The sequence below is a fragment of the Anomaloglossus baeobatrachus genome, chromosome 12 (genome assembly GCF_048569485.1).
Source record: "Anomaloglossus baeobatrachus isolate aAnoBae1 chromosome 12, aAnoBae1.hap1, whole genome shotgun sequence".
NCBI classification, from domain to species: Eukaryota; Metazoa; Chordata; class Amphibia; order Anura; family Aromobatidae; genus Anomaloglossus; species Anomaloglossus baeobatrachus.
The window spans coordinates 33,772,905-33,794,851 of NC_134364.1; the positions used below are offsets into that span (position 1 = coordinate 33,772,905).

The window sequence follows — 21,947 nt, forward strand, 5'->3', positions numbered from 1 at the left end:
ATGGGAAATTGTTGCTTTTAGGCCTTGTTCACACTTTGAGTATTTGGTGAGTTTTTTACCTCCAGGAGAGGAACAATCCGAAGAGAGACGAGCTCTTTAAAGGGAACCTGTCACCAGTTTTTTGGCCTATAAGCTGCGGCCACCATCACCGGGCTCTTATATACAGCATTCTAACATGCTGTATATAACAGCCCAGGCTGGGGGTATAACATAAAAAACACTTTATAACACTTACCTAACGGTCGCTCGGTTGGCCATATGGGCGTCTCCGTTCTCCGGTGCCGGCGCCGCCTCTTTCGGCCATCTTCGTCTTCCTTCATCTCTAGCCGCGGTGCATGACGGGTCCGACGTCTTCCACCCTCGCCGGCATTCAGGTCCTGAGCAGGGCAGATCAAAGTATTGTAGTGCGCCTGCGCAGGACCAGCGAGTGTGTATAACGTAGGACGCGTCATGCACACAGGAGTCAGAAGGAGGACGAAGATGGTCGAAAGAGGAGGCGCCGGCACCGGACAACGGAGACACTCATATGGCCAACCGCGCAACCGTTAGGTAAGTATTATAAAGGGTTCTTTATGTTATACCCCCGGCCTGGGCTCTTATATACAACATGTTAGAATGCTGTATATAAGAGCCCGGTGGTGGTGGCCGCAGTTAATAGGCCAAAAAAGTGGTGACCGGTTCCCTTTAAAACCAGTGTACAACTTTTTCACTCTGTATTCCCAAACTGAAAATAGATTTTGTAAACCACCGACCCCTTTAACTCAGGTTGTGATATTTACAGAATTTTTCAGGCCGTGCACCTCCTGTAAGTCTCTCCGGTCCCGCTATTACATTACTTAAGACGTGCTAGTGCAGCCTTGGAGGCTTCTTCTAAATTCTAAACATTTACATTATAAAATAAATACAATATTGTTTTCTGCTGCAAAAATGTGTGGCGATGGGTGTGCAAACAAGGGAAAACAGGTTGTGGAGCCTGTTCTTATTCTCATCCATTGATTACTGGGTTTCCCGGTTTCTTCTCAGCTGCGAGAAGCTCTGATGAGCAGCGAGCGGGACCTGGAGACGCTGAAGGTGGACGCGCAGCTGCTGGAGCAAGCCACAGCGGCCAAGATCGCCGACAAGTCTGCAGGTAAGACCGGCTGCAGCCTGACGTGGAGGGAACGCGCGCTGCACAAGTGACGTGGCTCACTTAAGACAAGGTAATATTTGCTCAGGGAGGGGAAAGGAATTATTATTTTTTTTCCTGGACTTTCTGTTGGCGGTTTGGAAGTGCTTGTATGGCTGTGTGTGTAAGATCCTGGTATTGGTATTAGTGAGAACTCTACCTGCATTCAGGCTGATTTGGGCATTAAGCGTCTTGTTAGCACCATGTCAATCCAATCACAAAGAGCTTGTTTGTTTAGTTGGAAGGTCTTGAACAAATAGAGCCGGAGAAAGGAGGGGAGTGGGAAGAAATAAGCGCCCAGATCATGCTCCGTGGTTCATACGTGTCACATTGTCACCATGCGCTGCCTTTTCATTACGACATTGGACGGCTGCTTTATATCGACATTATAAAGTATAGAATTAACATAGAAGGCCAGGTCCTGGGATTGTAGAATTAGGTACAAATTATAAGATTATGGATGATTACATGCTGTCCAAATCGTGCTAAACCATATCATTCAGAATTTCTGGAAACTTCACACCTATAAATATATAATAAAAATATATATATAAAATAATAAATATATTTATATATATAATTATTTTTTTAATATATATTTTTATTTATTATTTGGGACCGTGACGAAGGTGGTTTTATACCGCCGAAACGCGTAGTCTGTCATCGCATGATTTCTGCACCTTACCTGTCATGAGCTTCGGAATTATATATGTATGTGTGTATATATATATATATATATATATATATATATATATATATATATATATATATATATATATATATATATATATATATATAATATTTTTTTTTTATATATATATATATCTATATGATATATGTTTTTTTATATATATATATATCTATATGATATATGTTTTTTTACATATATATGTTTTATATATTTATATCTATATGTTATATATATATATATATATATATATAATATAACATACATACAGTACAGACCAAAAGTTTGGACACACCTTCAGTCAGGCAAGAGATCCCACATATTAAACCTGACAGGGCTGACCATTTCCGGTGACTACCTCTTGAAGCTCAAGAGAATACCAAGAGTGTGCAAAGCAGTAATCAAAGCAAAAGGTGGCTACTTTGAAGAACCTAGATTATAAGACATATTTTCAGTTGTTTCACACTTTTTTAAGTATTTCATTCCACATGTGTGAATTCATAGTTTTGATGCCTTCAATGTGAATCTACAGTTTTCAGAGTCATGAAAATAAAGAAAACTCTTTGAATGAGAAGGTGTGTCCAAACTTTTGGTCTGTACTGTATGTGTGTGTGTGTGTGTGTGTGTGTGTGTGTGTGTGTGTGTATATATATATATATATATATTATATATATATATATATATATATATATGTGATGCAGTAAAAAAAAAAAGTGTTTGCAAATTATAAGCAGAAAACAAAATAACAAAATAATAGTAATAAAAAAAATAATACAAGAAAGTGTATATATTATACACATGGAGAATGTCGGCTTCACCAGCTGAATTTAAAGAAAAAAAAAATCCTAGAAAAAAGAAGAAAATTCTCTTGTATGATGATTCAGCTATGGAAAATTAAGGAAGACCGAACCTTTTATTATAATAATAAATACTTTTCAAAAGTCTTGATCATTTGTTGCCGTTTTCTGCATTCTTGCTCCATATTGTTTCTTGAGCCTTCAAAGACTATACACTGTACCTCCATATTCTTCCTATTCCATATGAAGGCTTCTGAAATTTTTTTTTGTATTAGAAAAAAAAGTAACATGGTGCTTGGATAGCTATTACCCCTGGGGGTACAAAAGTTTCCTAAAGGGTATGTGTACGCTTGGCTTTTTTTGTGCAGAAAAAAACGGTGCAATTTTTTTTCCATGAGTTTATTGTTTTGTTTTTTTTTTAGTTTTACCTACTGGTCATTTGTTATTTTTTTGCAAAGTTTGTTATTTTTTTCCCGCACATTCAATTGAATGGAAAAAAATCAAGTAAAAAAAAAACTCTGGTTTTTGGTACAGAAAAAAAATTGCAGCAAAAAACACACAAGGTACAGTAGAAAGGGACAATACAGTGGGACACACAGTACCGGTGGACCATTGTGCTGCACCACCATGGTGCCGCTTGGAAGGCTGGGTGCACAGTACCGTAGGCTAAGGTCACACGTGGAGGATTTGGCCTATATCACGGGGATGCAGTTTACCACCTCTGTTCTCATCACATCCCTTTTTCCTATCGATAAGCATTTTCCTTGTATAACATCAGCTTTTATGTAGACAGCACTAGTATTGAGCCGCAATCCAAATTCTGCGTGGAATGCCATAAAGGTCCGGTGTGTTCAGTCCTGATGATTCTAGTATTTGAATCCGCGGATTAGATCTTCCTGAAAGGCGCGGACTGATGAGCCGTCTGCCGGAGCTCCTAGAGTTTCTGTGGAAGGGACGGCTGCAAAAATGAGATCATTTTCCTTCCATCCCATCAGTGTAGACAGGACGACATGAAGACAAGTGCAGGCCTGTGCTCGTGTTGGCTTATGCAGTGATACAATAGAGTATATTCTGGGAGTTCGTGAAGGACATCTCTTCAGACGTGAATTCTTACATGCCGGCCCATAAGATAGCGCACTTCCAGAAATCCAAACACACAACATTCTTTAGGTGATTTCCATCTCAAACCAAAAACTAATCAGTTATTGTACTGAAGTTGTTTATATTTTCAGGTGTTTTTCGGTTAAATTGTATCTTTGTTCCCTGTTTTTTACCAGTTAGTCTTCATCTACACCACCATACTTTCGGTCCAAATTCTGTTCATGGAAAAAGCTGACATCACTCGGACAGTGCTCGGACCGGTGTTATTCAATAGGGTTGTTAAGATGTCTATTTTTCTTTTTTTACACGGTGGTGAAAAAATTGTACTTAGGATTTCACTGTTTTGGATGAGACTTACCTATTCAAGTTTTATAGGTGTGCAAAAAAACGGACCAACCATGTGGCATCTAATTTTTACAGATATGTTTTCATTATTAAGGTTGGAAACTGTATTTGGTGTTGGAAATTGTACTAAAGGGGTTGTCCACTACTAGGACAACCCCTCCTGATTCCACATTTACCCCAGGTAAAATAATAAAGCTTATACTCACCTCCCGCACTAACCTCCACTACTAGGACAACCCCTTCTGATTCCACATTTCCCCCAGGTAAAATAATAACGCCTATACTCACCTCCCGCACTAACCTCCACTACTAGGACAACCCCTTCTGACTTCACATTTCCCCCAGGTAAAATAATAAAGCTTATACTCACCTCCCACACTAACCTCCACTACTAGGACAACCCCTTCTGATTCCACATTTCCCCCAGGTAAAATAATAAAGCTTATACTCATCTCCCGCACTAACCTCCACTACTAGGACAACCCCTTCTGATTCCACATTTCCCCCAGGTAAAATAATAAAGCTTATACTCACCTCCCGCACTAACCTCCACTACTAGGACAACCCCTTCTGATTCCACATTTCCCCCAGGTAAAATAATAACGCCTATACTCACCTCCCGCACTAACCTCCACTACTAGGACAACCCCTTCTGACTTCACATTTCCCCCAGGTAAAATAATAAAGCTTATACTCACCTCCCACACTAACCTCCACTACTAGGACAACCCCTTCTGATTCCACATTTCCCCCAGGTAAAATAATAAAGCTTATACTCATCTCCCGCACTAACCTCCACTACTAGGACAACCCCTTCTGATTCCACATTTCCCCCAGGTAAAATAATAAAGCTTATACTCACCTCCCGCACTAACCTCCACTACTAGGACAACCCCTTCTGATTCCACATTTGCCCCAGGTAAAATAATAAAGCTTATACTCACCTCCCGCACTAACCTCCACTACTAGGACAACCCCTTCTGACTCCACATTTCCCCCAGGTAAAATAATAAAGCTTATACTCATCTCCCGCACTAACCTCCACTACTAGGATAACCCCTTCTGATTCCACATTTCCCCCATGTAAAATAATAAAGCCTATACTCACTTCCAGCACTAACCTCCACTACTAGGACAACCCCTTCTGATTCCACATTTCCCCCAGGTAAAATAATAAAGCTTATACCCACCTCCCGCACTAACCTCCACTACTAGGACAACCCCTTCTGATTCCACATTTCCCCCAGGTAAAATAATAAAGCTTATACTCACCTCCCGCACTAACCTCCACTACTAGGACAACCCCTTCTGATTCCACATTTCCCCCAGGTAAAATAATAAAGCCTATACTCACCTCCCGCACTAACCTCCACTACTAGGACAACCCCTTCTGATTCCACATTTCCCCCAGGTAAAATAATAAAGCCTATACTCACCTCCCGTACTAACCTCCACTACTAGGACAACCCCTTCTGATTCCACATTTCCCCCAGGTAAAATAATAAAGCTTATACTCACCTCCCGTACTAACCTCCACTACTAGGACAACCCCTTCTGATTCCACATTTTCCCCAGGTAAAATAATAAAGCCTATACTCACCTCCCGTACTAACCTCAACTACTAGGACAACCCCTTCTGACTCCACATTCCCCCAGGTAAAATAATAAAGCCTATACTCACCTCCCGCACTAACGTCCACTACTACGACAACCACTTCTGATTCCACATTTCCCCCAGGTAAAATAATAAAGCTTATACCCACCTCCCGCACTAACCTCCACTACTAGGACAACCCCTTCTGATTCCACATTTCCCCCAGGTAAAATAATAAAGCTTATACTCACCTCCCGCACTAACCTCCACTACTAGGACAACCCCTTCTGACTCCACATTTCCCCCAGGTAAAATAATAAAGCCTATACTCACCTCCCGCACTAACCTCCGCTACTACGACAGCCACTTCTGATTCCACATTTCCCCCAGGTAAGATAATAAAGCCTATACTCACCTCCCACACTAACCTCCACTACTAAGACAACCCTTTCTGATTCCACATTTCCCCCAGGTTAAATAATAAAGCTTATACTCAACTCCTGTATTGGTGCCTTTCCAGTGGTATCGCAGTTCACACTCCCGGGGCTCACGTTGGGTCGTGATGTCACATAAGCCAACCCAATCAGCGCCGACTTATTTCCCCCTGCCTTTGGACCAAACGAGTTAATCAACAGGAAGTGAGCGCTGCGGCTGCTGCTCACTTCCTGTTGATTGCTTGTTTGATCTGATGGCAGGAAGAAAGAAACCGGCCCTGATTGGACGCAGGGCTCGTGTGATTTCATAACTCCACGTGAGCCCCGGAGCCACAGTATCTGTACGGGAGGTGAGAATAGGCTTTATTATTTTACCTGGGGGAGAGGTGGAATCATAAGGGGTTGTCCTAGTAGTGGACAACCCCTCTAACTTCTGATGTAGAATAACGAGTGCCAAATTTATAAAAATTGGTGGGGGGGGGGGTTCTGGATGAAAATCAACAATTTTTCTATATGATTATGTAAATTTTAGTCTTATCCATTTGCATGAAATTTTTAAAAACTTTTAGCAATAAAGAGTCAAAAAAAAAAACCAAGTTAAATAGAGCAAATAATAGAAAAGACAGTCCCGTTAGTCTCCTCATCAATCCCTTCTTGACATTCTCTGTTTACTTAGCTGCAACAATGCTGTACATGCACATACCACTGCAGTTAATCACTGGCCTTAGTGCTCTGGTGTGGTACATTCCTTTGGCCAGTGATTGTCTGCAGCAGTCACGTGTGTAGCCGCCTATATCACTAAACCACCGGCATGAGGCACCTGAGCAGTAAGTAATTTGAGGAAAATAGGTTATTTTTAGTGATGTGCGATCCCCCCGATGTTCGGGATCGGAAGCTCCCGAACGTTTTGTAAAGATCGGGATTGTGATAACGCGAACTTGCGTCCAAACACTGAACTCAGGCTTTACAGTTATGGGATGGGGCGGGGGGGCTGTAAAATAAAGAATATAGTTAATAATAAACATTGTCATTACACTTACAGGTCCCACGATGCGTCCTGCTGACTCCGTCTTCCGGCCACTTCTGCTTCCGAGTCCGATCATTGTTGTGCCCCCGGGTTATAGGACCTTCCGTGACGTCATAGCCATGTGACCAGTCTGGTGTGACTGTTGTACAGACATTGGCTTACAGACTGGTCACATGGCTATGACATCATCGAAGGTCCTGTTAACTGAACTTTGACTGTCACTGTGCGAGTGTTGCGTCGGTATAAACCGGTGCGGCCGCACACTCTCCTGACAGGAGCGGTCAGCTGCATGTATTTCCATGCAGCTGAGGCACTCCTGTTCGGAGAGCGTCAGGCCATAGCGGCTGATATCCGTAGTATTGAACATACAGATTTCAGCTGGTGTCATGACTTTTCATGGCTTTTTGCACCTCTCTGTCAGTAATTTGAAAGCAATTCTGCCACTCAGTTAAAAATATCATCTGGTTCAACTGATGGCATAAAAAAATCTCATTACCACACTTTTTGTAAAGTTCGAGTTCTGAGATAACGCAAACTTGCGTCCAAACCCCGAACTTTGACTTTACAGTTATGGGATGGGGTGGGGGGGGGGGGTCTGTAAAATAAAGAAGATAGTTAATAATAAACATTGTCATTATACTTGGCATAAAAGGTAAGAAAAAACATGAGCACTCACCGGTTATTTGCTGTGTGGAAAAACCTTTTATTCAGGCATCGGAATTACATGCTGTGCAGGGAGGGGAGAGGGAAGGAACAGGCAGCACGTGTAGACAACGATCATTTCGCACACCTGCGGTGCTTTCGTGTGCGAAACGATCGTCGTCTACATGTGCTGCCTGTTCCTTCCCTCTCCCCTCCCTGCACAGCATGTAACTCCGATGCCTGAATAAAAGGTTTTACCACACAGCAAATAACCGGTGAGTGCTCATATTTTTTCTTACCTTTTATGCCTTGAACTTTTGTGGACTTTGTATATGAGCACCACGGAGTTGTGATTATCCTGGCAAAAAACCAGTTAAACGCATTACCGGCAGAATGTACAGCAGTGACATGCTTGGTTGTGAACTGATCCTGACTATATAGAGTAGTGCCCTGCCTTTTTCCTCCTCAGCTTTCCCCATTGTCATTATACTTACCGCTCCCGCGACACGTCCTGCTGACCTGCTCAGCCGCTGTCTCCCGGCCGCTTTTGCTTCCGGGTCCGATCATTAACTTCCAGTGGTATTCACTGCACTGCTAGTCACTCGGCAGTCTTCGGTTGTTTTCGGCCGTGTTCGCGGTGATTTCAGAGTTCACCCGAGTCCATGGCTTAGCCATGGATTGAACTTTGACTGTCACTGTTAGCCTGTTTCTCACTCTGTAAAGACGTTTGTCTGCACAGAGTGATGAAGCAGAGCTGACAATGCTCTATCTGTGGTCTATGTCGGACTATGGATTTTTTTATAATAAAGATGGAGTCTCTAAAAATGTTTTTGTTTTATCTCTAATAAAAAAATGTTTGTGTTTGTTTTTTTTTTTGTTTTTTTTTATTGTTTATTAGACATTCATGGTGGCCATGTCTAATTTGGCGTGACACCATGAATTTCGGGCTTAGTACCATCTGAGAATACAAAGCTGGTATTAACCCCTTTATTACCCAGCGTGCCACCACCATCAGGGCTGGTAGACGAGCCAGGTAAAGTGCTTGGAAATGGCGCTAAGAAACAATACACCATTTCCAGGGGCGGCTGCGGGCTCTGGAGAATCCCAGCCCCCAGCTGCCTGTTTTTACCTGACTGTATTTTGATTGCCCGCCAAGGTAACGCCAGGCAGATGAAGGTGGCAGCCCGTAGCCGTCCGCTTTATCTGCGCTGAGAATCAAAAATACCACGGAGCACTAAGATCTCCAGACATGAGTGCCTCAGCTGCATGGAAATACATACAGCCGACCGCTCCTTTCAGGAGAGTGTGCAGGTGTACCGGGTGATGCCAATGCGACACTCGTGCAGTGACAGTCAAAGCTCAGTTAACAGGACCTTCAATGACGTCATAGTCATGTGACCAGTTTGTAAGCCAATGTCTGTACAACATTCACACCAGACTGGTCACATGGCTATGATGTCATGGAAGGTCCTTTAGTCAGTGGTGCTTACCGTGGGGCACAACAATGATTGGACACAGAAGCAGAAGCGGCCAGAAGACAGTCTGCATGACGCGTTTCGGGACCTGTAAGTATGATCATAATGTTCTTTAATAATGTGCTTTTGTTTTTACAGCCCCTGAACCTGAGCTGGACCCGATTTGTAACATGAGCTTCCCAGGAAAGCTCGTGATAATGATAGTGTACACGATCCCGATGTGTTCGGTAGGAGCACCGAACATTACATTTCGGGATCGCCGATCACTAGTTATTTTGTTATTTGATTCCTCCTTTTTATATATTTTTTTTGTTTCTGGAAAACCCTTGACTTTCTAGGATATCTAATTTTATCACTTTTTAGAGAGTGGTTCAACTCTTATGTCAAGTCAATTAGATGTTCTTTCATTCACCATGGATCATTTCTTTGCCCACGTAATAGTTTTTGCCTATACACCAGGGTACAGTGGCATGCAAAAGTGTGGGCGCCCCTGGTCAAAATTACTGTTATTGTGAACAGTTAAGCAAGTTGAAAATGAAATGATCTCTAAAAAGCACAAAGTTAAAGATGTCACATTCTTTTTCTATTGAGGCAAAATTATTTTTTTTTTTTATCGTTTACATTTTTAAATTAACAAAATATGAAAATGGGCCTATGCAAAGGTTTGGGCACCCTGCATAGTTAGTACCTATTAGCACCCCTTTTAGCAAGTATCACAGCTTGTAAATGCTTTTTGTAGCAGTCAAGTGTCTTTCAATTATTGTTTGAGGCATTTTCATCCATTATTCCTTGGAGATGTCTTCCTGTTCTGCGAGATTCCTGGCTCGTCTTCCCGTTCTGCAAGATGCCTGGCTCGTCTTCCCGTTCTGCGAGATGCCTGGCTCGTCTTCCCGTTCTGCGAGATGCCTGGCTCGTCTTCCCGTTCTGCGAGATGCCTGGCTCGTCTTCCCGTTCTGCGAGATGCCTGGCTCGTCTTCCCGTTCTGCGAGATGCCTGGCTCGTCTTCCCGTTCTGTGAGATTCCTGGCTCGTCTTCCCGTTCTGTGAGATTCCTGGCTCGTCTTCCCATTCTGTGAGATTCCTGGCTCGTCTTGTACGCTCTGCTCTTTTGAAGTGTAGCCACAGATTTTCAGTGATGTTCAGATCAGGTGACTGTGAGGACCATTATAAAACCTTCAGTTAGCGCCTTTTGAGGTCGTCTATTTGTGGATTTTGAAGTGTGTTTATGACATTATCCATTTGTAGAAGCCATCCTCTTTTCTCCTCTTTTCAACTTCAGCTTTTTTACAGATGGTGTTAAGTTTGCATCAAGAATTTGTTGAAATTTATTTTAATCCATTCTTCCCTCTCGAAACAGTTCTATTTTACCCTCATCCGTCCACAGGACATTTTACAAAATGCATTCGGATTGGTTAGATGTTCTTTTGCAGACTTTTGATGCTAAATTTTATCATGAGTACGCAGGAGAGGTTTTCTTCTGATGACTCTTCCACGAAGGCCATATTTGTGCAGATGTCTCTGAACAGTAGAACAATCTACCACATCTCAAGAGTTTGCTAAATCTTCTTGAAGGTCTTTTGCAGTCAAACAGGGGCTCTGATTTGCCTCTAGCAATTCTTCAACCAGCTCTCACAGAAGTTTTGCTTGGTCTTTCAGACCTTATCTTGACCTCCACTGTTCCTGGTAACTGCCATTTCTTAGTTACATTTAGAGCTGAGGAAAGGGCAACTTGAAAACAGTTTTCTATCTTCTTATATTCTTCTCCTGCTTTGTGGGCCTCCACCATTTTAATTTTCAGAGTGCTAGGCAGCTGCTTAGAAGAACCCATTGCTGCTGTTTTTTGGCACTAGGTTAGAGGAGGGTGGGTTTCTATAAAGCTGTGAAATCTGCATCACCTGGTGTTTCATATATGATGATAGTGAAGAAGCCATAACCCTAACAGGCTATAGAAGTCCTGAAGCCTTGGTCAAAGTTATCTGAGCACACAAATCTCCAAGGGTGCCCAAACTTTTGAATCTGCTCATTTTCCTTTTTGTAATTTTAAATGTAAAAGGTTTAATTTTTATTTTTTGCCTAGAATACAAAGGGAATATTGTCTTTATCTTTATGCCTTTTAGATTTCATTTCATCTTCAACTTGCTCAACTGTTCACAATAACAGTAATTTTGACCAGGGGTGCCCAAACTTTTGCATGCCACTGTATAAATAAAGGGTGCCTAATGTTAAATAAGATTTATGACCAGTATATCTGGGTTATATGGGACATGATGGCCTTTCAAGTCTGTTCATCATGAACAGAAGGAGATTGAAATGCAAATAATACGTTGATCCGTGGATGCCCAAGGCATCTCTAACAGACTGTCCCAACCTGTGTCAATAGAATCATTGCCTTCAGTACTGGCACTGATTTAACGCAGCACAACTCTGTAAATACATAATAAAAATTTTACTTTAACCCCATTATTGCCATTTTTTTAACCTTTTTATTGGCACTTAGCTAAAAAAATTGGGGTTTGTATTGTTACATCCCATCTGTGGGGTTTCTATTATTGCATCCCATCCGTGGAGTTCCTAGTGGTAAACCCTATCCGTGGAGTTCCTAGTGGTGCACCCTATCCGTGGATTTCCTAGTGGTGCACCCTAACCATAGAATTCCTAGTGGTGCACCCCATCCATAGAATTCCTAGTGGTGCACCCCATCCATAGAATTCCTAGTGGTGCACCCCATCCGTTGAATGCCTAGTGGTGCATCCCATCCGTGAAGTGCCTAGTGGTACATCCCATCTGTGAAGTTCCAAGTGATGCACCCCATCAGTGAAGTGCCTAGTGGTGCACCTCGTCTATGGAGTTCCTAGTGTTGCACCCTTCTGTGGAGTTCCTAGTGGTGGACCCTGTCTGTGGAGTTCCTAGTGTTGCACCCATCTGTGGAGTTCCTAGTGGTGGACCCCATTCGTGGAATGCCTAGCAGTGCACCCCTTCCATGGAGTGCCTAGCGGTGCACCCCATCTGTGGATTTCCTTGTGGTGCACCCCATCTGTAGAGTTCCTAGTGGTGCGCCCCATCTGTAGAGTGCCTAGTAGTGCGGCCCATCTGTAGAGTGCCTAGTGGTGCGCCCCATCTGTAGAGTGCCTAGTGGTGCGCCCCATCTGTGGAGTGTCTAGTGGTGCACCCCATCTGTTGAGTGCCTAGTGGTGCAGCCGATCTGTGGAGTTCCTAGTGGTGCACTCGATCCGTGAAGTGCCTAGTGTTGCGCCACATCTGTGGAGTGCCTAGTGTTGCGCCCCATCTGTGAAGTGCCTAGTGTTGCACCCCATTTGTAGAGTGCCTAGTGTTGCGCCCCATCTGTGGAGTGCCTAGTGTTGCACCCCATCTGTGGAGTGCCTAGTGGTGCGCCCCATCTGTCGAGTGCCTAGTGGTGCGCCCCATCTGTGAAGTGTCTAGTGGTGTACCCCATCTGTCGAGTGCCTAGTGGTGCACCCGATCTGTGGAGTTCCTAGTGGTGCACTCAATCCATTGAAGTGACTAGTGGTGCACCCATCCATGGCATTCTTAGTGGTGAACCACATCCACAATGTCCATTAGCTACTTACCTGACCAGCCAAGTTTTCCATTCTTTTCTTCTATCTGCCTCTCTTATTAATTACATTATTACGTTATTTTTAGCTTAATGCACTAACCACAAGCATGTAACATTAATCTAATGATTAATCGGTCCCATTACTAGCAGATAAGTGTGACTACGGGAAAATTGTTGTGAAATAGGCTCACAGTTTTGTGATTCTATGAAGCCAACTTCCTTATATGCCCTGCCAAGCTGCCGGAGGAGGCGTGGGGCCCACCGACGCAAGCGGTTCTTATTTCCTATTTCATAGAACGTCTTTTGACACACCAAAGATTTGTAATACTAGTATACAATATAGACACATATAGTAAATTTCCACACTATACTGGAGATCTAGTTAGATAGATATGTGTACAATCGCAATATACAAGGTATATATGTGCAATTTTAAATTATGCATGAATATTTGTCCACAAGGTGGCACTCTTCTATTTGTCTTTATGGATATTGCTGGCTACAAAGTTGGATTTTGAGCAAAATAAATGTCCGCCTCAACTAAATATATACTGTGTGAATGTAGACACGTTTGTTTTATTTACTTTTTATTTTTTTTTAAAGTAGCTTGATATATGCTATAATGTAGCGACTAATGTTAACCATAGAAAAGCATTACTAAAAGTTATAGCACCCGTATTTCTAATATCATAGTTATTAATCGCAAGGTGAGTTCCATTCCTTATATTACACATCTCGGCTGCTGCAAAACCTCTTTTCTAAAGGTTACATGGAATTTTATGCCATTGATAGGAAGCCCCCTTCATTCTTAAAATTAAAAAAATGGAGCAGCTGTGGCGTGTTAGTGTTTGCATACACTAAAGGGGGCTTTACACGCTGCGACATCGCTAATGCGGAGTCGTTGGGGTCACGGAATTTGTGACGCACATCCGGCCGCATTAGCGATGTTGCTGCGTGTGACACCGATGAGCGATTTTGCATCGTTGCAAAAACGTGCAAAATCGCTCATCGGTGACATGGGGGTCCATTCTCGATTATCGTTACTGCAGCAGTAACAATGTAGTTTGTCGCTCCTGCGGCAGCACACATCGCTCCGTGTGACACCGCAGGAACGAGGAACCTCTCCTTACCTGCCTCCCGGCCGCTATGAGGAAGGAAGGAGGTGGGCGGGATGTTCCGGCCACTCATCTCCGCCCCTCCGCTGCTATTGGGCGGCCGCTCAGTGACGTTGCTGTGATGCCGCACGGACCGCCCCCTTAAAAAGGAGGCGGTTCGCCGGTCACAGCGACGTCGCCGGGCAGGTAAGTATGTGTGACTGGTATGGGCGATGTTGTGCGGCACGGGCAGCGATTTGCCCGTGTCGCACAACAGATAGGGCGGGTACCCACGCTAGCGATATCAGGACCGATATCGCAGCGTGTAAAGTAGCCTTTAAACACAGTACTGTGGTGCATAATGCTGCTATTGAAGAACCTTTTTTTTTAAGGAACAGTGCTACGTCATTTATTTAGCGGTCAGATTAGTAAAACCTCCTACAACAGCGATCTAAGACCGGATTATTGTGAGAGTAGGGACAGGTACCTATAACACGTTAGCAATATATTGTGATCCTATCCAGCAGAGAATAGGTGGCAATGCATGCATGCGAATATCTCTGGAAAGTCTCAATACGGCTACAGGGCAACGTTACCCGTAGATCTCTGTATGCCACTGCTAAATTGCAGCCTTGTGTTAAGGCCCCGTTACACGCAACGACATCGCTAACGAGATGTCGTTGGGGTCACGGAATTCGTGAAGCACATCCGGCCTCGTTAGCGACGTCGTTGCGTGTGACATGTACGAGCGACCGCTAACTATCAGAAATACTCGACAAATCGTTGATCGTTGACACGTCGTTCCTTTCCCAAATATCATTGCTGGTGCTGGACGCAAGTTGCTCGTCATTCCTGAGGCAGCACACATCGCTACATGTGACACCCCAGGAACGATGAACAACAGTGTTCCTGCGTTCTCCGGCAACTAGGTGGGAGTGACGTGAATGCGGCTGCTCTCCGGAGAATGTTCATATAAGATGAAGAAAGGGACCGCACAATCGTGGAAGCCGGTGAAAACTTTTTTTATTTCAAGCGGTGCAACATAAAAGGCAGGGAAGGAGCTGGGCACGTGGACCAGTCAAAGCATACACATACGCGAAACGGCCGTCGTCCTTGCGAGGAACCTGCACCCAGCTCCTTCCCTGCCTTTTATGTTACACCACTTGAAATAAAAGAAGTTTTCACTGGCTTCCAGGATATGAACATTCTCTGGACGTCTCCTGTCGGACGAGCACTCCCCTGCCGTGAGTGATTGGTGCCCAGCCCATATTCCACCTTATTGTTTGACCCCCGCAAGGTAAAACACAATGGTGCAGGGCTATATTTTCTATTTACTGATGCGGCTGCTCTCCACCCCTCTGCTTCTTTGGTGGCCCGCTGATTGACGTCGCTGTGACGCCGCACGCACCGCCCCCTTTAAACAGAGGTTGTTCGTCACCCACAGCAACGTCGCTAGGAAGGTAAGTCCGTTTGACGCATCCTAGCGATATTGTTCGCCACGACCAGCAATTTGCCCGTGACGCACAAATGACGTGGACGGGTGCAATCGCTAGCGACATTGCTAGCGACGTTGCAGCGTGTAAAGTGCCCTTAAGGGAATGGGGTCACATTGCGACCCGCAAGGTAGTATGGATGTGTGTGTATATACAGCGTGTGAAGTAAGTGTTGAACACGTCACCAATTTTCTCTGTAAATCTATTTTTAAAGGTGGTATTGAGATGACATCCTCACCAGATCTTGGTACCAATCCATCCAATCCACACAGGCAAAGAAATCAGACCATAGATGTCCAGAAATTAAGTTTTGTGTATTAATGAGAAATCCTACCGCGAAAAAGTATTGAACACAATGAGAGGTGCAAAAAGCCATGGAAATTCATGACACCAGTAATTTGAAACAATTGTGACACTCACTTAAAAATATTATCTGGTTCAACTGATGGCATATAAAAATCTCATTACCAAGGTGCAACACAAGAAACAAGTCATGGTGGGTAAAACCAGTGAGCTGTCTTAAGACCTTTGCAACCTTTTTGTTGCAAAACATACTGATGGAATTGGTTACAGAAGAATTTCCAAACTACTGAATAGTGATGGGCTAACCCACCAATGTTCGTGTTCGGGAGACTTTTTGTAAAGTTCGAGTTCGGGTTCTGAGATAATGTGAACTTATGTCCGAACCCCGGAATTGGACTTAACAGTTATGGGATGGGGCGGGGGGGGGGGGGGAAGTCTGTAAAGTAAAGAAGATAGTTAATAATAAACATTGTCATTATACTTACCACTCCCGCAACGCGTCCTCAGCCGCTGTCTCCCAGCCCCTTCTGCTTCCGGGTTCCGGTTGTATGCACTGTCACTCGGCAGTCTTCGACTGTTTTCGGCTGTGTTCGCGGTGACGTCAGGGTTCACCCGAGTCCATGGCTTAGCCATGGATTGAACTTTGACTGTCACTGTCAGCCTGCTTCTCGCTCTGTATAGACGTTTATCTGTACAGAGTGATGAAGCAGAGCTGACATTGCTGTCCCTGTGGACTACATCGGACAAAGGATTTTTTTTATAATAAAGGTGGGGTCTCTAAATTGTTTGTTTTTTTTTTTTCTGTTTTATTTCTAATAAAAAAACATTTCCATGTGTTTTGTGTTTAGCTTTTTACTGTTTACTAGAAATTCATAGTGGCTATGTTTAATTTGGTGTGACACCATAAATTTCAAGCTTCGTACCAGCTGAGAATACAAAGCTGGTATTAACCCCTTTGTTACCCAACGTGCCACAGCCATCAGGGCTGCTGGATGAGCCGGGTAAAGCACCTGGAATTGGCACTAAGAAACAATGCGCCATTTCCAGGGGCTGCTGCAGAGAATCCCAGCCCCCAGCTAGCTGCCTGGTTTTACCTGACTGGCGATCAAAATACAGCGGGAGCCCACGCATTTTTTTTTTTAATTATTCTTTTAAACTCCAGCGTCTCCACCTCCAGGGGTAATTCTGCTGTGCATATAATGTGCATATATGTGTATATGTGGCACCCCATTGTTCAGTTGCCACAAATATACCGGTACCTGGGCAGGGAAGGATCTCCAGATCAGGTAATCCCACATACAACATTTCCACTCCAAGCCTGGAGGGGGAGCTCTACAAGTCGAGTTCAGGTGAGGTCCCCTTTAAAGCCAGGTTTGGAGGCGGAGTCAGAGAGACAGTTGACAGTTGGAGAAAAGGAGACTGTGCGAGCAGAGAGTGAGGGAAGACATCAAAATAGAGAGGGCAGTGCTTAGCCGCACAAGTAACTGTGTGACCGCCTGAGGGATCAAGAGTGAGGCAAAAAGAGGAGAGACCGGGGAGGTGGAGCCAGACCGGTTCATCCCCAAGGAACAGCGCTGATTATCGGACACCGGCGTCCGAGATTGTGAGGGATCTAATCTGCCCAGCGATAAAGACCGGGGGCCAGGGAGACTGCAGATCTCCTGGCCGCAGCAGCACCTGAAGGCAAAGCCGCTACACAGAGCTTAGGGACCGCATTGAGTACAGCAGTGCCCCTTAGAGAAGCTCCCGCCGCCTGCCATACAGGTGAAGACAGTGAGAGAGGGACAAGGTATAGCTACAGGCAGCCTAGTACCAAGGAGAAACACAGCGCAGCAGGGAGGCCTCACAACTGACCTGGTGCAGAGATCCTGAACTGTTCCCAGATCACCCAAAAACTGTAACATCAGAAACTGAACCCATTTTTAATAACACCTGCAAGTAAAATCTGGTCAGAGTTAATGAATTGGTGTGACGCACTTTATTTCTTCATCTGAGGAGCCATAGGCTGCTGCACTAAAGTGACAGTTGAAAAGGCTGTGAAGAAAAACCGCCATATCTGTGTACTACTAAAACTGCCCTGGGGACCCCGCTTCACCTACGGGAAGCGTAAACAACTGGCTGCCTAACCATCACCCCAGAGGTCTGACCTGCAGCCCCAGTAACCATACTGGAACCGTAGGTGGCGTCACAAAATACTTTTATTTATTTATTTATTTATTTTCTTTATTATTTTTTTTTTTATTTTTATTATTTATTGACTTTCAGCGACCACCAGGGCCACGGAACCGTGCACAGGCCCCCGTTACATAATCCCATTAACCAACACCCGGAACCGAGTACCCCATGACCCTGGGGCGGGTCATATAATCTGTGTTTTTGTGTGTGTGTGTTGGTAGAGTGTATATATATATATGTGTATATGTATGTATATATATATATATATATATATATACCAATATTATATACCATGTATATATATTATATACCAATATTATATACCATATATATATTATATACCAATATTATATACCATATATATATTATATACCAATATTATATACCATATATATATATATATTATATACCAATATTATATACCATATATATATATTATATACCAATATTATATACCATATATATATTATATACCAATATTATATACCATATATATATATATATTATATACCAATATTATATACCATATATATATTATATACCAATATTATATACCATATATATATTATATGCCAATATTATATATATATTATTCCTGGTCTTACTATTAATTTCTTTCTTTTGTTCATTCCTTCGTTTTTCTCCTTTCTCTATTGCATTCCTTATTCCTCTCCCTACCACTCGGGATTCTGTGTAGGATTAACCCCATAAGGATGAGGAATGAAGATTATGAGGCACAGAAGAAGCGCTTTGGAATATTAATCAGTTTAGAGCGTTTAATTCTGTTTGACTTTTGCAGACACATTTCTTATTAACCTTCTCTACAAAGCCAATCTTACAACGATCGGAAAGAAAAGATAAAACCTGTTTCTCTTGTAATTAAAAAAGAAAATACAGACTAAGGTGCCCAAATCATTTCTCCCATACTAATGAAATTAAGAGAGCGGTGCGCTTTAAGGACGGAACATACGTATCGGGAAACAGTATATTATACTGTTAATGCCACCTTCCCTCGTCCTCTTATGCCATTTGCGATCAGAGCCTCCATCGGTGGTGTTTATCTTCTTCCCTTACATTTAGTTTTCCTATTATGCGCTGTAGCAGTGTACATGGCCAGAATATGGTATAAGATCCGCATATACACTACCCACAAAAAAGTTAGGGGTATTCGGCTTTCTGGGGAAATTTCAAGGTGATCCTAAAATGCCCTCTAACCTTTGCAGGTGAACTTAACCCCTTAAGGACCAGGCAATTTTTCATTTTTGCCCTCTCCTTCTTTTCCTCCCCTTCTTCCGAGACCCATAATGTTTTCATTTTTGCAGTTGATATAGCCGCCTGAGGGTTGCTTTTTGCGGCACGAGCTGTACTTTTGAATGACACCATCCATTTTATCATACGATGTAACGGTAAACAGGAGAAAAAATTCCAAGTGTGGCGAAATAGAAAAAAAAGTGAAATTCTGCAATTGTGTTTTCAGTTTTTCTTTAATTTACGTTAATTTAACAAAAAAACTGGCAGTATGATTCTCCAGATCAGTACAATTACACGTATATAGTTTAGTTTTATTTCTCGCTCTGTCTCTTTCTCTCTGTCTCGCTCTCTCTGCCACCCTTCCTCTCTCTCTCTCTGTCTCACGCTCTCTGCCACTCTCTCTCTCCAAGCGCTTCATAATCACCGTTCACCAGCATGGCGTGGCTGTCACACTGCTCCCGCGGCCTCTCATCTTTCTTCCCAACCCGCTCGTTAGCCTCATTACATAATCACTGCACCCACTTATTAGGCTCATACATATTCACTGCTTCCCCGTCTGTGATTGGTTGCAGTCAGACACGCCCCCATGCTGAGTGATAGCTTTCTGACTGCAACCAATCACAGCTGCCGATGGGTGGGTCTATATTGTACAGTACAATAAATTAAAAGAAAAGCGTGCGGTCCCAGCCGGTTTAATACTCAGCCAAGATAAAGCCTCATAGCTGAGGGCTGGTATTTTCAGGCTGGGGAGACCCACATTATTGGCAGCCCCCCGGCCTAAAAATATCAGCGAGCAGCTGCCCGGAATTGACGCATCCATTAGATGCGACAGTCCTGGGACTTTCCCTGACTCATTCCGATTACCCTAGTGCAGTGGCAATCGGGTAATAAGGAATTAATGGCAGCCCATGACTGCCATTAAGTCCTAGTTTAGTCATGGCAGGCTTCTATGAGACACCACCCATTACTAATCCGTAAGTGAAACTAAATAAGCGCAAACACCCAAAAAATCCTTTATTTGAAATAAAAGACAAAAAAGCCACCCTCTTTCACCACTTTATTACCCCCCCCCTGCAGCCCTCGAGGTCCAACATAATCCACATGAGGTGAATGGGACAGTGACAAGCCCCTACTACTGGAATAACATCATTAGTCCAGTCATTGTGCTTCTGCATGAACAACACAGGTGTAATTTCATCTTCATGGTTGACAATGCTCCGGCTCATCGAGCTCATAATAGAGAATAGCTGCTGGAAACTGGGGGATCGCAAATGGAGCGGCCTGCACATTCCCCATACCCGAATCACCTATATCAGCAGTCAGTAAAAATGTAGCGGGTGCCACCACTGACGCCAGTGTGAGTTGCTCAAAAACTATCTTCTGACCATTTGAAAAAAAGGTAATATTTTTAAGGATTAAACCCTTGAAAGAGTCCCATGGGGCTAAGCTGATCGCTGGGTATAAAGTTGACCGCAAAAGATAAACGTCAGCTGAAACCGCCAATTTTTGAACAATGCTGAATCCTGTTGCATAAAAGAAAATGACTAAATAACCCACTGAATAAATTTGTTACATCCTTCTCTAGTGGGCATTGGATCAAGAATGGTACATGAAACAACAGTCTTCATAAATAATATAAATTAAAAGTAAAATAATTACGCCAAAAGTTGAAGGAATATTGGTAAATAAAACAATAGATAGAATCGACTTTTGACTTAAGTTCTTAAGGCTGCTTTACACGTAGCGACATCGCTAACGACATCGCTAGTGATCGCACCCGCCCCCCATCGTTTATGTGTCACGGACAAGTCGCTGTCCGTGGCGATCAATATCGCTGGGACGCGTCACACATACTCACCTTCCTAGCGATGTTGCTGTGGCCGGCAAACAACCTCTTGTGCGGTGTCACACAGCGGACACCAATAGAAGCGGAGGGGCGGGGAGCAGCCGCATTCACGTCACTCCCACCTCGTTGCCAGAGGACGCAAGAACGCTGTTCGTCGTTCCAGGGGTGTCACACGTAGCGATGTGTGCTGCCTCAGGAACGACGCACAACCTGCGTCCTACACGAGCAACGATATTTGGGAAATGAACGACGTGTCAACGATCAACGATTTGGTGAGTATTTCTGATCGTTAGTGGTCGGTCGTAGGTGTCACACGCAACAACGTCGCCAGATGTGTGTCACGAATTCCTTGACCCAGACGATATCTTGTTAGCGATGTCGTTGCGTGTAAAGCGCCCTTTAGTCACTGCATCTATCTCACAGTGGATTGCCTGCACTATTTCCCTTTTACTCCCATTAATTTTAATAACTTTTTTTAATCCCTGTATTTTTAGTGCCTCTTCTAATTCATGTCGTTCCACTGATTCTGGAACAGTTTTTCTTTTTCTTCTGTGACCCTCTATTCCAAAGTTATGCCCACCGATAATAATGGTGCAAATTTTCCCTTCAATCAACTGGGCGTGTACCAGAGAACTTCTCCGTGTTTTGATTGGCCACTGTCAGAGGAGAATACGTAAACGCTCGCAAACAAGTTCCGTAAGACACGCCCAGTTATTTGAAGAGAACATTTTATGCTTTACTTTAGAGGGGCATAACTTTGGAACGGAAGGGCACAGAAGAAAAAGAAAAACTGTTCCAGTATCAGTTGAACGGTGGCAGTTAGAGGAGACATTTGTTTTAAATTTAAAAATACAGTGAAATTTTAAATTTAAGTATAATTGGATTTTTTTTTCTTTTATTATCTCAATGAGAGAAGTATCAAAATGTCAGTAAAAGGGTTT

General features: G+C 43.4%; 1 protein-coding gene across 1 annotated transcript in view; it reads left to right on the top strand.

Moving 5' to 3' along the window:
• Positions 1 to 21,947, top strand: part of MIPOL1 (mirror-image polydactyly 1) — a 416,191-nt gene that overhangs the window by 183,724 nt on the left and 210,520 nt on the right. The window contains exon 6 of the mRNA XM_075331008.1: positions 1,024 to 1,129. Within this exon, the coding sequence (XP_075187123.1) occupies positions 1,024 to 1,129 (106 nt within the window). The remainder of the gene's footprint in view (positions 1 to 1,023; positions 1,130 to 21,947) is intronic.